The 14,538-nt window shown below is 41.2% G+C and overlaps 1 protein-coding gene and 1 long non-coding RNA gene across 3 annotated transcripts in view; one reads left to right on the forward strand and one right to left on the reverse strand.

The window, feature by feature from the left end:
• The window catches only part of nhsl2 (NHS-like 2), a 135,957-nt gene that overhangs the window by 8,277 nt on the left and 113,142 nt on the right, over positions 1 to 14,538 (forward strand). The window contains exon 1 of one of the 2 annotated variants that reach the window (XM_032499382.1): positions 8,940 to 9,181. The exons of the other annotated variant lie outside the window; for it this stretch is intronic. Coding sequence (XP_032355273.1) covers positions 9,079 to 9,181 — 103 coding nt within the window. The 5' untranslated portion in view covers positions 8,940 to 9,078. Of the gene's footprint in view, positions 1 to 8,939; positions 9,182 to 14,538 lie in introns of those variants that run through there. 2 annotated transcript variants of the gene reach the window in all.
• LOC116669543 (uncharacterized) lies at positions 1,134 to 5,858 on the reverse strand. The gene is made up of 3 exons (XR_004326797.1): positions 5,732 to 5,858; positions 5,341 to 5,343; positions 1,134 to 1,144 (listed from the first exon to the last, which is right to left on the reverse strand). It is a non-coding gene; the product is annotated as an uncharacterized LOC116669543 (long non-coding RNA).

Raw genomic sequence — 14,538 nt, forward strand, 5'->3', positions numbered from 1 at the left:
TGTGTGTGTGTGTGTGTGTGTGTGTGTGTGTGTGTGTGTGTGTGTGTGTGTGTGTGTGTGTGTGTGTGTGTGTGTGTGTGTGTGTGTGTGTGTGTGTGTGTGTGACCAGAACAAAAACGAGAGAAAGTCCTGTCCAGAGAAGTGAAGTGAGTTGTAGATTCAGGTAACAGAAACAACTTCCTGTCTTGGCAAAGAGCCCCGGTTCATTACACACGCATGCACACACACTTTCTAGCATTCCTAAAGCCAAAGGGCTACCAGTTTTAGTCTTCTGTTTCCCCTCCCATTGCACAAGTTTTTGTTTAGACAGGTTACCATGGCAACTGCAATGAGTGTACTGTTGTAGGTCTCTGTGAAAAACAACCAATGACCAACTTGTCATGCAGTGTATGTGTGTGTGTGTGTGTGTGTGTGTGTGTGTGTGTGTGTGGTGTGTGTGTGTGTGTGTGTGTGTGTGTGTGTGTTTTGTCTCCCATTGTCTCTTGCTGTCCTGCTGTGAACTTGATGTTTTTCTCAGCACCGATTTATCAAATGGCGTGAAACGAGTTGAGACACCACACACACACACACACACACACACACACACACACACACACACACACACACACACACACACACACATGCTGAGCTTGTAAATGTACAGTATGAACAGGAATGTGAAAAGTTCTCTCTCTCAGACTGGGAATTATAGAGCAAAGAGAAGGAAGGAAAACATTTGCAGGAGGAAGGATTAATGGTAAAAGAACATACGAAAAAGAGCACCTGAGTTAGAGGAGCAAAGAGGAAGAAGGAGGAAAATTAAGGACAACTGACAGAAAAGAGGAAGCGATTGGAGAAAGGATGGGAAGATCAAAAGGACGAGAGATTGCCAGCTGAATAGCAGGCAGTTATGTAATTTGAACAGTTTGAATTTTCAGTCTGCCACTTCTTGTGCAAAGAAAAGTCTCAGAACTTGACAGTGGTTAGCATAATTTGTGAGAACCGGAAGTAAACTATGAAATGTTGGTGATTTGGATTTAATTGGAAATGTATTTTGAACTTGTAGTGATGAACCTATCCGCTGAATCTGCAGCTCCTCTCAGCTCTGCTCCGGACCTCAAAGGGACGTTCAGCTCATTGTTTAGTTGTCTGACCAGCAACTTGACTGCTTTGGTTCATTCTCACTGCTCTCATAGCGTTGTGGGAGTGAAAAAAAACCCCACTGTAAACTACTTGCTCTGCAGCAAACAACAGACAAATACAGATAGACTAGTAAAAATAGGGTAACTACCATTTTTTTAACCTTGACAAAAGTGTTGTTGTCATTGACAGGCTCAGATAGATATTCTTAGTGTCTGACAACGTTATGGAAAGAATTTCTGAGGAGGTCGATCTTTCTATTGAAGAGTAAAATCCTTTTTTTAAACATACAATCATGCGAAATTGCGTTCGCTAAACCCACCAGACTCCATTGAAATAAGCAGTTATTTTAGCATCGTAAAATACACTTCATTCAAAGTCAACAGAAACAAAATTAAACTATGAAAAGTTGTTTTGGTTCTTCTTTCCACTTTTCCAACCATCTCAACTCTAGTTTTGGTTTTATATAAACACATAGTTTACCGACATACATGTGAAAATATGTTGGCTCTATACACGTTAAAAGTATTGCTTTTTTAAATGGAGTCTGGTGAGTTTTGCGCTAGCAACTTAAGAGCTGTTTCTAGTTAAATGGAAAGGTCTCTTTAAAGGTTTTAAAGGTATACAAGTAATAAGTAATAATACTTTAAGTTGTAGGAAAGTAATTTGACTAACATTTATACTCCATTACAGGTAAAAGTCCTGCATTCCAAAATTTCACATAATCTGAATCTTAAGCTGAATTTGTTTTCTGCAGAAGCAAAGCAGCAGAGAAAGATTGATAGGGCGATCCCAAAATCCTAAAAAATAACAAATACCACAGAAGTCCAGCAGATTGAGTAACAGCAGTGATATAATGCAGGAAGAGGCCCCGTGCGTGCGTGTGTGCGTGTGTGTGCATGCGTGTGTGTAAATACAGGTCATGTGCAGAACCACTCTCTCTCCTCTGCAAGTTTTAAATGTGAAGTGTTTTTATGTGAAGATTTGTCGTCTATCATGCTTACAAGACTACTTCTCTGTGTTTTTCACCGTCTCGTTCTCTGCTGTACACACACACACACACACACACACACACACACACACACATACACACACACACACACATTGTTCAATCTCTCTGAGAAAGACATGAGGACAGTAACATATAACAAAGTCAATGTTTTGGTGTGTGTTTAGCAGAGATGGGAAGTAACGGAGTAGCCTACAAATACTTCGTTACTGTACTCAAGTAGATTTTTCTGATATTTTTACTTTACTTTACTACTTATTTTTGTGGCGACTTTTTACTTCTACTCCTTACATTTTAACACAAATATCGGTACTTTCTACTCCTTACATTTTACAAAATTGGCTCGTTACTTTAGTTTTGTACAAGTGGTCGTCTTATCGGAGAATAGCGCGGACACGCGCCACACACCGCGAGCGGGTGCGCGCGCCACACGGAGAAAAAAGTGAGAGAAAAGAAAAAGAGGCAAGCTGTCCGGAGGATAACCAGCTGAGATTGTGTGTGTGAGTCTTTGAGAACTGTAAGTTGTATAACTCATGTTGTCAGTTCACTTAAGCCTGTTACTGGTCTATAGTTCTTGCACATTTAAAGTAAGTTAGCTAGTGGTTCTGGTGTGTTCTTCACCTGTTAGCTCGTGGTTTTGGTGTGGTCTTCACATGTTAGCTGGGTTACACGTTGGTCTTCATGAAGCATCAACACTTTCACCAGCTCTATTCGCATGAGTTTTTTTTTTTTTTTTACCAAACTTCAGATTCTGTAATTCAATTGACAAGTGGATGGAACCTTAGCTAGAGAGAAGTTGTCTCCGTCTGTTTTAACAGATACACCTGGGGCCAAGTTGGACACCAGAATCAGCTTTCCAGTCCTAATCTAGTCCTCAACTTTCACATCATTTTACTGGAGTTTTTGTTATTATTGTTTATGTCATCAATACCATATTCAATCTAAATGGATGGGAATACATCTACTGTACGTTGCATTTGACGCACGACTAAGATAACTCAACAGATTCAGCATTCATTCACAGTAAATCATTGAGGCTTGATGGCGCTAACGTTAGCACATGGTAGTATGGATGGCGCTAACGTTAGCACATAGTAGTATGGATGGCGCTAACGTTAGCACATAGTAGTATGGATGGCGCTAACGTTAGCACATAGTAGTATGGATGGCGCTAACGTTAGCACATAGTAGTATGGATGGCAACATGATTGAAAATGAAGAAAAAAGGGCAGACAAGCAGCAATACATTCCCATCATCCTCGACCTTATCTGAAAGAGATGTAAACAGTAGGCATCAAGAAAGACTCCTGGCCAATGTGCTGGGGAACTTCCTCATTCATGTCAGTTTGTTTATTCATATTTAATCCTTTATTTTCTTTCCAGAAGCCATATTTGAGCACACGCACATACATGTAGATTCATTTACATGTTAGGGGGAAGATTAAAAATAGAAACTGGATCTGTGAATTCTTACAGATAACAACTGAATTCATATCTTGCTAATGAGTCAGAATCTTATTAACCAGGAGTCCCAGTGTCTGTCATAATAATAATCATATATGTTATGTTTTAGGCCTATTGGCAGACATCCATTTAAAATGTAGCCATTGCCATATAAAGACGTACCCTCCATGTCCACTGAAGTTCCTCAGCGTCTCTCTAGTAACATTTGTGTGCTCCAGGTAGCTTTGCAAAAAATATTGTTGTCATTCTAAGGCTACTTTTACTTTTATACTTTAAGTAAATTTCCAAGCCTGTACTTTGTTACTTTTACTTGAGTAAAGAAGTTTAATCAGTACTTTGACTTTTACCAGAGTATTTTTTAACACAAGTATCTGTACTTCTACTTAAGTACGGAAAGTGAGTACTTTTCCCATCTCTGGTGTTTAGAAAGAGTGTGTCAAAGAGCAGATGTCCATGATGGCAGCAGTTTGCAAACACAACAAGTTAGACTACACACACACACGCACACACACACACACACACACGGTGGAAAATATAGCGATAGCATTCATGTGTTTGTGTGTTTGTGTTGATGTCCCAACGGAAAGACATGACCCTGACTAATAGGAGAGCAGAGCATAGAATCAATATCACAATGAAATAGAAACAGTAGCATCGGCTTTAACAGTCTGCTTTGTGAACTATTACCTTAAGTTGCTAGCTAGCTACATGTAGGTTTTACAACCAGCTCAAGACATTCATACTCTCCTCTTTGTGCGACCCTTGGGTCGTTTTTTCTTTCCTTTTTTTAGGTTGTTCTGAACACCAGACAGATATTATCGTTCACACTGCTTTGGACACTATTGTTTGTTTACATTCTTGTTCCTTTCTTTCCTTTTAAGTCGGGGAAGACGCTAAGCTTTGATTGGCCGGGGACCAACGTGTATTCTGTCATGTCTCTCGGCCTAGTTACAGCAATGATTTAAGACTCTGTAATCGCCTAATCTTACAAAGTGACTATCGTAACAAACAAAAATGATGTGCAGTCTGAACCCGGCATTAGACTAAGTTTGATCAACGTCACCAGATCCCCCAAAACACCAGTCATCACCAGTCAAATGTCAGCATTGGTCAAATAACCATTCATTTTCTCCTTACAAGCCATGATTTGTGGTTGTGTGAACAATGCTTTAGGTGGCCCACATTTATTGTACACCTAAAATCTTTCAGTATCTGTGTGTGTGTGTGTGTGTGTGTGTGTGTGTGTGTGTGTGTGTGTGTGTGTGTGTGTGTGTGTGTGTGTGTGTGTGTGTGTGTGTGTGTGTGCAGGTTTTATCAATGTGTTTCTGTGCAGAGCTTTTCTCTCAGGGCTGTAATGGACAAAAGGCTGGCTGTCAACACCAACACGCTTAACGTCGGCCAAGGCATGCTGTAATGGTGGAGGCGATCACTTCCAGATGACCAACTGAGATGTATGTGTGTGTGTGTGTGTTTGTGTGTGTGCGCGCGCACGCTCGTTTTCAAGTGTGCTACCATTGCCAGCAGCGTAGGAAAGGACACAAACTAGGAAAAGGGGACAATTCTGTCTAAGAAACCCTGACACTGCAATAATTGTAATATTCATACTTTAACATAAAATGTAACTAATAAAAGTGAGAGGACTTTTGTTCCTCAAAGTTGCCATTGGGAACCAGAATTTCCCCTTATAATTAGTGATGCCTTATTGCGTACGCAGGTGAAGTTAATTTGAACTGCTTTATGTAGCCTACTGCCTGTAAGCTTAATCTATAATAAAACATCATAATTTCCATCCATCCTTCTTCAGTTGCTTATCTGGTGTCAGGTCGCGGGGGCAGCAGCTCCTAGCCCGGGAAAACCCTCACAAACTTCAGGCACATTGGAGAGCCCATTTCCAGTTTTTCCAAATTGAGGCACTGATCACAACCATTGAGGCGGGCTTTACACGATAGCGCGGCGACGTTGAATCAAATTTTGTACAAAACAACGATGGTTGCCGCCGTGGAACATCCAGAACATCGCTCGTTCAGATCAGCTAATGCGTCTGTTTTAAAGCGATTTGAACGTTGCATTCATATCTATAAAAGATCTTGTTGCGGTCTTGCTGACTGGATTCAGCCAAGGGCTGAGATATCAGCGTACGTCATCTCCTTCACTGCTCTGATTGGTTTTAGGTCTGTTCAACTGCACCCAGAGGCATTTGAGCGGCGTCCGTTGGTGACGCCACTTTGGAAAGGAACCTTCCCCAGACCCACTCTCAGTTACTGTACAACTGGGTATCCCAAGGCGTTCCCAGGCCAGGGTGGAGATCTAATACCTCCACCTAGTCCTGGGTCTTCCCCGAGACCTCCTCCCAGTAAACTGTGAAAACAAATGTAGAAGTGTATGCTTCTAAGATGTAGTGGAGTAAAGTACAAGCAAATGCACTTAGTTACGTTCCACCACTGCCTATGTATGGTATTACAAATAAAACAATAAACACCTGTACACCTGTACAGTTACTTAATTGATTCCCGGACGTCTGCATGTTCACTGCCTCTGCCTGAGCTCCAAATTTATAAAATAAAGGTTTTAGAATTACAAAGAAAGTGAGTTTAGGAGTTTGGGTTTGTTGGATAGAGGTGAGAGTAGACGAGGCCCAGTTGTTTTCATCGCTGTAAAGTATTTATTGGCAGGGTGTTGTGGCGAAGAGGCTGGGCCAGTGAGCGTTAGTAGAGGAGGGATACACCAACAGAACACACAGTTCTGGCACTGAACACATGGACCTGGGCACTGTGTGTGTGTGTGTGTGTGTGTGTGTGTGTGTGTGTGTGTGTGTGTGTGTGTGTGTGTGTGTGTGTGTGTGTGTGTGTGTGTGTGTGTGTGTATGTGTGCGCGCACACGTGTGGGTACCTCCTGCTACCAACCCACTACCTGGCAGCCGTGAGGCTCTGCGGTTTGGACGTGGCGTGAATAAACAGTGTGTGACAACAAACAGACCTGCTACGTCTTGCATCAACACCCTGTTTTGTTGTGGTGTTGGGTGTCAGTATGAGTCATGCTTAATGCTTTATGATTTGCCTTTTTTCTTCATTATTCAGCCTGGTGTTGTGTCGATGTTCAATAAATTCTGAATGATTGTGGGCGTTGCTTTGCCATTTAGGGTTATTTGTGTAAACTTGTTACCGGTTATCATGACAGTTGTAGAAATATGACAATTTGGGAACTGTTATGTTCTGCAACCCCTTCGTTATGTGTTCATCTTTTCAAGCAAGCACTAAAAGGAATTGACAGAACGTAGTTTGTATAGTAGTTTTGTCATGGCTAATGTTTTTTTTTAAATATATGAAAAGATAATTTACAAACTTGTTCCAACACTTCCAAAGATTGGACGTGTGGGCAGGGATTATAATGTCTGGAACCAGATGGAAATAACCTGACATCCTGATTTTTGTGGAACAATCCACAGATTTTGTCCTGCATCAAGAGAGAAATATTATTGATTGATTGATTAAAAACAATTATTATAAGTGTTTTAAAAAAGCAGCGTTTGGGGCGTCTAGGTGGCTCACCTGGTGGAGCGTGCGCCCATGTATAGGGGTTCACTCCTCGACGCCGTGGCCGCGGGTTTGACTCTGACCCGTGGCCCTTTGCTGCGTGTCATTCCCCGTCTCTCTCCCCTTTCATGTCTACGCTGTCCTATAAAAGTAAAAAGGCCTAGAATGCCCCAAAAAATAATCTTAAAAAAAAAAGCAGCTTTTGTTTACCAAAGAGTCATTCCTTCCTCACATGTTACCCAAACACCTGCCTTCTCCGCCCCACATGTCTCCTCAAACAGCAGAGGGATGGGGTTTCCATGGTTACAGGCACTCGCATCATTTTCTGATGCTTCCCCCCCCCCCCCCGAATCATTGCTGAATATTTTATTAGGCTTTTTGTTCTGTAATTGTATATTATGTATATTATGAGCTGAGGATGGTTTTATTGATATTAAATTAGTATCTTTAGTCCCCTTTGCAGCTGATTAGTCCATATTTGTGTGTGTGTGTGTGTGTGTGTGTGTGTGTGTGTGTGTTGCGCTGAATGTCCGCTACGTGCCCTCTGAGTTCGTTAGTGCCCTGTGTGAAGCAGGCACTCTGCCCTGCCGCACACTCACATGGCTTATTTACTTGTTTCGATTACACTGCAGACTCTCCCGCCTGAGTGTCAACAACTCTCACTCTGCAACTGAAATGCTTCTGATTTATATTTATAATATTTATATTGGTGAAACTTTCCCTTGAATTCCATGGAAACGTGCCACACTGGTTCTCAGGTTATAGTGCGATTTAACTAACTTGGACACAAGCACTTTTTATTATAATTTCACATCTTAAAAGAAGAGTAGTTGACACCATCCCTTTTCTTATTTCCACGTTAAATGCTCATTTGCAGACCGATTAGCCAGTTCACACATTGTTGTCATCTTTTTACTACTGGAGAATCTGACCCATGGCCCTTTGCTGCATGTCCTTCCCCCTCTCTTTCTCTCCGTTCCTGTCTTCAGAAAGTATAATTTGTTTACTTTTTAATCTTAAACTTGAACATATCAGAACTTTAATTGTGTCATCGTTGCTTCATTACCATGTCTGCTGGTGTCCAGGATCTGCCTGTTCAGGCAGCTCTGGGTTGTCATTATATCAGAATTTTAAACTTTGATACCATACTATGTTACACATCACACATCCGGCAGGACTAGAACTTGCTAAGTAAGATGAAATTATAAGAGAAAAGCTATCGACAACAGGAGTTAAAAGAAATGCTGAATTTACTGTATGCAACATAAAAATCAATGATGTTTGTGTTGCAGTGCACGGTTGTTTAGCATCTGTTGCTTTGCGTGTTGCCTCTTTTTTCTGTGTGTATTCGTCTCTGCTGGTGTGTGTGTGTGTGTGTGTATGTGCGTGACCAGTGCTGACGCAGCAGAACTGACTGCAGAATGGCGAGCAAGAGAGGACCGACACACACACACACACACATATACTGGATGCACACATATATAGCAAAGAAATGCTGCACAAAATACACACAAACTTAACATTTGGACATTGACGTGACATTTGAAATTACATGTGGAAAGATCACGCAAACATACACGCACACGCACACACACACACACACACACACACACACACACACACACACACACACACACACACACACACACAGGTTTGGGTTATCATGTGAACTGTCACTGTTGCAAGTTCTGTTGCCAGAAAGAGACCTCGTGAGAGAGTGAGGCAGTGAGGGAGAGAGAGGAAATGTAATCCAAGGAGAGAGAAAGAGAGAGAGAGATACAGAGAGAGAGAGAGAGAGATTGAGAGAGAGTCACATCAGGAGTAAGGAGGAGAATGGTAGTGAAGCTGTAGGACGAACAAGTGGACAGATAGACAGAAAGGAGGAGAGTGTGTAATCCCAGTAACGGAGTAGCAGTTAGATAGATAGATATATTATATAGATGTGAAGGAGGGATGCGTTGGAAAAGGAGGCGATCGTCAGCGCAGGGGAGGACGGGAGCTGATGAGGATGAAGAGAAGAGCTCAGACACCTCCTTCAGAGTGCAGTTCTTCAAAGGTAGGTTTGTTTTCTGTGCCTTTTTCTTGATTTGCCGCATTTGTCTCGTCACTTAAAATGGCAAGTAACTATTTGTGCAGTAGAAGTAGCGCATCAATAGTGTTTGTGTGTGTGTGTGTGTGTGTGTGTGTGTGTGTGTGTGTGTGTGTGTGTGTGTGTGTGTGTGTGTGTTATCCTAAGGAAGAAAAAGAAACCTGCAGTTCCCAAGTTTCATGCTTTTCTTCTACGTTTTTAAAGACAGGATGTGCTATAAACTTAAATCCTCATTTTGTAAATTTAAGGCTGTAATTTAAGGTGATAGAACATAACTAAGTACATTTACTGAAGTACTGTACTTTTATTGTTTTTGTGTGACTTTGGTGTTTCAAAGGTTTAATTCGGATTCACCAAAGTTACACAATAACACAAACAAACAACAAGCAAATTCCTGTTCTTGTCAAAGAAGTCTGGTGACTTTAAAGAGAGCATAAAGTTCCCCGTCATAAAGGGCTGTCTCATAGTAAGGTAAATATTAAAAATATTCTTAATATAGCGTGCACTTAAACTGATGTTGATTACTTTTAGATATCTAAAACATGTTTAACTCGGTACTCTTCTCTGCTTCTCCAAACTGGGGGCGTGCCGACCGCCGTCTACTAACTAATACACTGACTATAGAGAAGTACCTCAAACAATAAAAAAAAAAAAAATCGGAACTATCCTTTTAACCTTGCAAGATGTTACATTTTCTTCCCCAGCGTATTGGTGGCGGTCTAGTGCGCAGTAAATCCTGCTTTGTGCCATAAAGCAATCCACTGATCAATCATGTAGCGTGTAGAGTGCTTCCAAGGCTCTTTGGATCCTTTGGTGTCATCAAATAATTGCCCAAAAGCCTAAAGTTGGATATGTAAATTAGTTTATTTAAAAGTAGGTACAGCTCTCGAAATAAAACACACTAGCTAATTTACAGTGATTTAAGGGCAAAAGCCATAGACCTTTTTTTTTTTTTTTTACCCAAAGCGACCCACACTGGTCCCTATTGAAAGGGCTCCAACAACCATAATAAATACAACTTAAAATGCAACAAGTATCTTGACACACATTCGCACCTGGGAGCTGCCTTTCTGCTCATTTATTACACATCATTTGTCTGAATAATTCAATATCTTTCGGTGGTTTACTCGTAGCGAGACAGCTGGATGATCCTTTGGAGCTCACGGCTGATAAAGCTTTCTTGTTGAATATGTCACACAAAATATCAGCAGGTATTCGGATAAAAAGCAAGAGGGAGGGGCTGTGTCAGACTAAGAGCAACAGTGACCTGCAACTGGAGTCACATTTGTCTGAATGTGACATTTGTGGTGCTGTAGACGTTTCTGTGGTCTGAAACTTCCACAAAATTGGACAATAATGGGTTTGTGTGTGCATATTTAGTGGTATAGTGCATAGCCAAGATAAAAAATATTTTTTTTTTTCTGCTGTCAACCAAATCTGTAAAAGTCTGTTGCGTTAATAATGTGAAACAGCTGCACCTCAGAAGTACCTTCCTTGGATAAACTTTGTGAGTCAGAAGATTAACTCAAAGATGTAATAGTGCAACAAAATCCTGCAAGACCTGTAAGACTGTATACTTTGCACGTGAAGCCAAGATAAACAGACGACTTTCATATGTGGATGCTTGACTCGTTCCAATCAAATGAGCTTAAAGGCATGTGAGGAGGACTCGTGTTCAAAATGTGAACAAATCTTTGAAGAAGCATTACCCAAACCCCGAGCCTCTGCTGATCTCCGTAGCCCATAGCGATCACACACACAGACATACACATACGCACACACGCACACACCCTGATGCTGGTTTGAATTATTTTGCTATCAAGCATCTGTTGTTCTTGTTATTTAGCCGTTTGGTGCATCATACAGTACGTCTTATTTTACTGGTCTGTTGTATGTGACACACAGAACGTCCCTGGCTGCTCGGATGCAGGAAATTTAATTAAAGCTACAGTATGCAAGATAGATATGACCTGGCAGCGATGCATCGATAACGTCTGGTTTTTAAGCGATCCTCATCTTTCTTCTTTTTTTTTTATTAACTTCTCTGACTGATCTTAACCCAAACCACAATCTTTTTCTAAACTTAACTAAATAGTTTTTGTGCCTAACCCTAACCAAACCAACATGTTATAACTTTGACTGTTACGTTCTTGGGTTCAGATCTAAATAGAAGGACGGAGAACGCCACAACTAGGGGCACGAATTTATGAAATGCTCCTATTAATTGTATTAGAGGGGAACGTATATGAAATACCTATTGTCATATGTTTTGGAGGACTTGTTGGGAAATACACGCCTCACTGTTCATTCTGCCATTATGTTTGTCTTCAGTTAAGTTTGTTAGGTCTAATGTAACCTCAACAGTGCAGACATATCACATCCTGACTGCTTTTTTATAGCTTTTGTTGTCTTTTATTAAGATTTTGAACTGAAGTCAAACTGGCATTATCTCAGTTTATAAGGCTAGTTTTGGAGCATTGGGTGTGGAAATCTTACATTGCACGGCATCTGAAATCTCGTGCTATCATGAGATCACAGGAGAATCACAGGATCAAATATCACGAAAAATCCATCTAGTCAGTCTCCAACCTTATGGGTTTGTGTCTGAGCTAACCGCTAACCACACCAATCAGCGTCTGGTGAGGTGCTACTTGCAGCTATGGCCGTGGTCAAGGTGTTTGTGACGGCCGCGACTGTGCTGAGTTTCCAGTGATGGCTCCTCAGATGGTTCTGTTTTAACAAACCATCTGTCACAGCAGGTTAGGGGAGAGTCATTTTTTCATATCACTTGTTGCTTCTGCTGTCTTGATTTCCTGATTTAGCTCATTACAGCTTTTAATCTGATGTAAAGTCACTTTGTGCAGCGCTTAAATCAAAACAAAAGTTGTTTTAAATGAAGGAGTTGTACTTCATAGATTAAGGAAATCAGTGAATCTCTATTAAAACTAAATTGGTATATTTTTAATCATGACATTTTCGGGGGACACAAGGTCCTGCACTGCTGTGTGAAAGGGAAACACAACAAGCTGGTGTTTGTTCGTGCCAACCAGCCTCGGGCTAAGGGACTGTCTGCTGTGCAACCATGCTCACACGGCAGGACACTCAAGACTTACTGCTACAAGTTTATAAAATACCTCGAAATGTTTCTTCTCCTGAAGGAAATTTCCTGAAAGATTTAAAAAAAAACGAGATGTGACCGACTCATCAGCTCTCCATCGGTGTCCCTGTTGGAGCTTTTGTGTGCCTGACTGGAACAGCTCCAATAAGAACTGTCTGACAGGCTGACATTTAAATGTGCCCGGAAACCTTTAAATGAGCTTATTTGTCCGTGTCTTCTAAAAACTCTGTTGTTGGAGAGCCTGAATGAAGACGGAAGCAACATGTTGTAAGAATTTTGTGCCATTGTGCTTTTGTAAGACCAAGGTGGAGGTCAAGCTTTCATATTATGTTATGGCTTTGTAGAAATTTAAGTTCAGTAAGTCATGGTTATCATAGAAAACAGATTTTGCACAATACATTAGGTAGCTGTTGTGAACTATTGGACATTTGGTGATATATTGGGGTATTGAACTTGTATCTGAACCAGCGTGCAGAGGAAACAGAGGAAAAATCAAATGTACAATAAAAGCAGCCTGTATTTGTCTAATTTTGAGGCTAAGCATAGTCGTAAATCTATATATTGTTGTGAATTGCATTGCAGCTATTGCAAAAGAGGGTCAACATTTAAGACGAAGTATGGACAACACCCCAAAACAAGTTCATGGCTAGCTTACTGTACAGAGAGCCGTGGTTAGCACTGCTAAGCCTCTATCATGATTGACAGGCCGGAATGAAGCCACTCCTCAGAGCGTGCCCTGCTTTATCTTCTATTTTAAAAAAAATGGGACCATAACTTACAAAATGAACATAAAGCTGTACTGAAGAAGACTTGAAAGTAGCGATTGAGACCATAAACCCATTGTTACTGAGGTATAGACTTCTAACACACACACACACACACACACACACACACACACACACACACACACACACACACACACACACACACACACACACACACACACACACACTTCCTGGGGTCTGGAGCTGGAGGCAGTGGAGTATAAGGAAACTCGGCTGACATTTAGACTTCTGGCAGAGTATTGTGGTATCACAGAGTCACATATTACTCCTCTGATGAGCCCAAACAATGATATATACACAGTATATATATATATATATAAGCTACTGAAAGTACTTTGACGATAAGTAATTTGCACCTGTGCGTGTAGCAGCATATAGGACTATGTCAAGTTTCTCTCCCTCTCATTAAAGTCCCTCTTGTCATGGCAGCAGTGGGAAAACTGCATCTCCTGGGTCTCACTGACTTCACAATCAAACACACACACACACACACACACACACACACACACACACGCACACGCACACGCACACACACACACACTCGAACACAGCTTCCAATTAGCGCTGATTTGGACGGGTTCATCCGCTAAGTTGGTTCTGACGCAAACATCAAATCTTATTCAGCCGTAAAACCATAAACATCAACGCAGATGGAGAGAAGAAGGAGGCGTATGATGGGATTCACCACAAACAGCACTTACATGAAAATAGCCCTTTCTACAATGAATTTAAGGTTTTACCAACAATGTCATTGTGTTAATTTAGTTTCACATAATAGTTATAATAGTTTTATAACATGATATAATAGTTTTGGTCTCAAATAGAACAGATAATATGGATAATATAATAGATTCCTGGACGCATCCTCCTATCACATCATTATCTTCCCCTTGTTCTCTGGATCCTGTGCTTGTTTACAGAGGCCTGTCTGGGAGCGGAAGTGTGTCTTAATTGAATAATTTGTTTGCATCAGAGCAGTTTATTTTGTGCTAGCTGGTTTTGCTGCAGATCCTTCTACTGTACGTCTGATTTACAGTGAAATTTCCTCTTCCTTCAGGCAGATATGTTTCCTTTCCCCCGACAGGGCCTCTTTCCCTTCAACTGTCAGATTTGTCACTCTCTTTGTGCTCGTCCTCCACTGTCACAGCTCTCTGTCTTTTTCCGCTATTTTCCTCTTGTTACCCCCCCCCCCCCCCCCCATCTCATTCTGCAGATTGTCAAGCGATGACAGAAACCAGTTTGTGATCAACAGACTAGGCAGAGGGCAAACAGAGGATACATGAAAGGCAGACGACAGAAAAACAGTCAATTAATGGAACATAGAAGGAGCAAGAGAGGTGTGAGAAAAATAAAGAGAAAGCCGGAGAGATGCTTTAAGAGGAAATAAGATAAAAAGAGTGATAGGTAGAAACAAGACATGA

This window comes from Etheostoma spectabile, chromosome 19 (genome assembly GCF_008692095.1).
Source record: "Etheostoma spectabile isolate EspeVRDwgs_2016 chromosome 19, UIUC_Espe_1.0, whole genome shotgun sequence".
Taxonomy (NCBI): domain Eukaryota; kingdom Metazoa; phylum Chordata; class Actinopteri; order Perciformes; family Percidae; genus Etheostoma; species Etheostoma spectabile.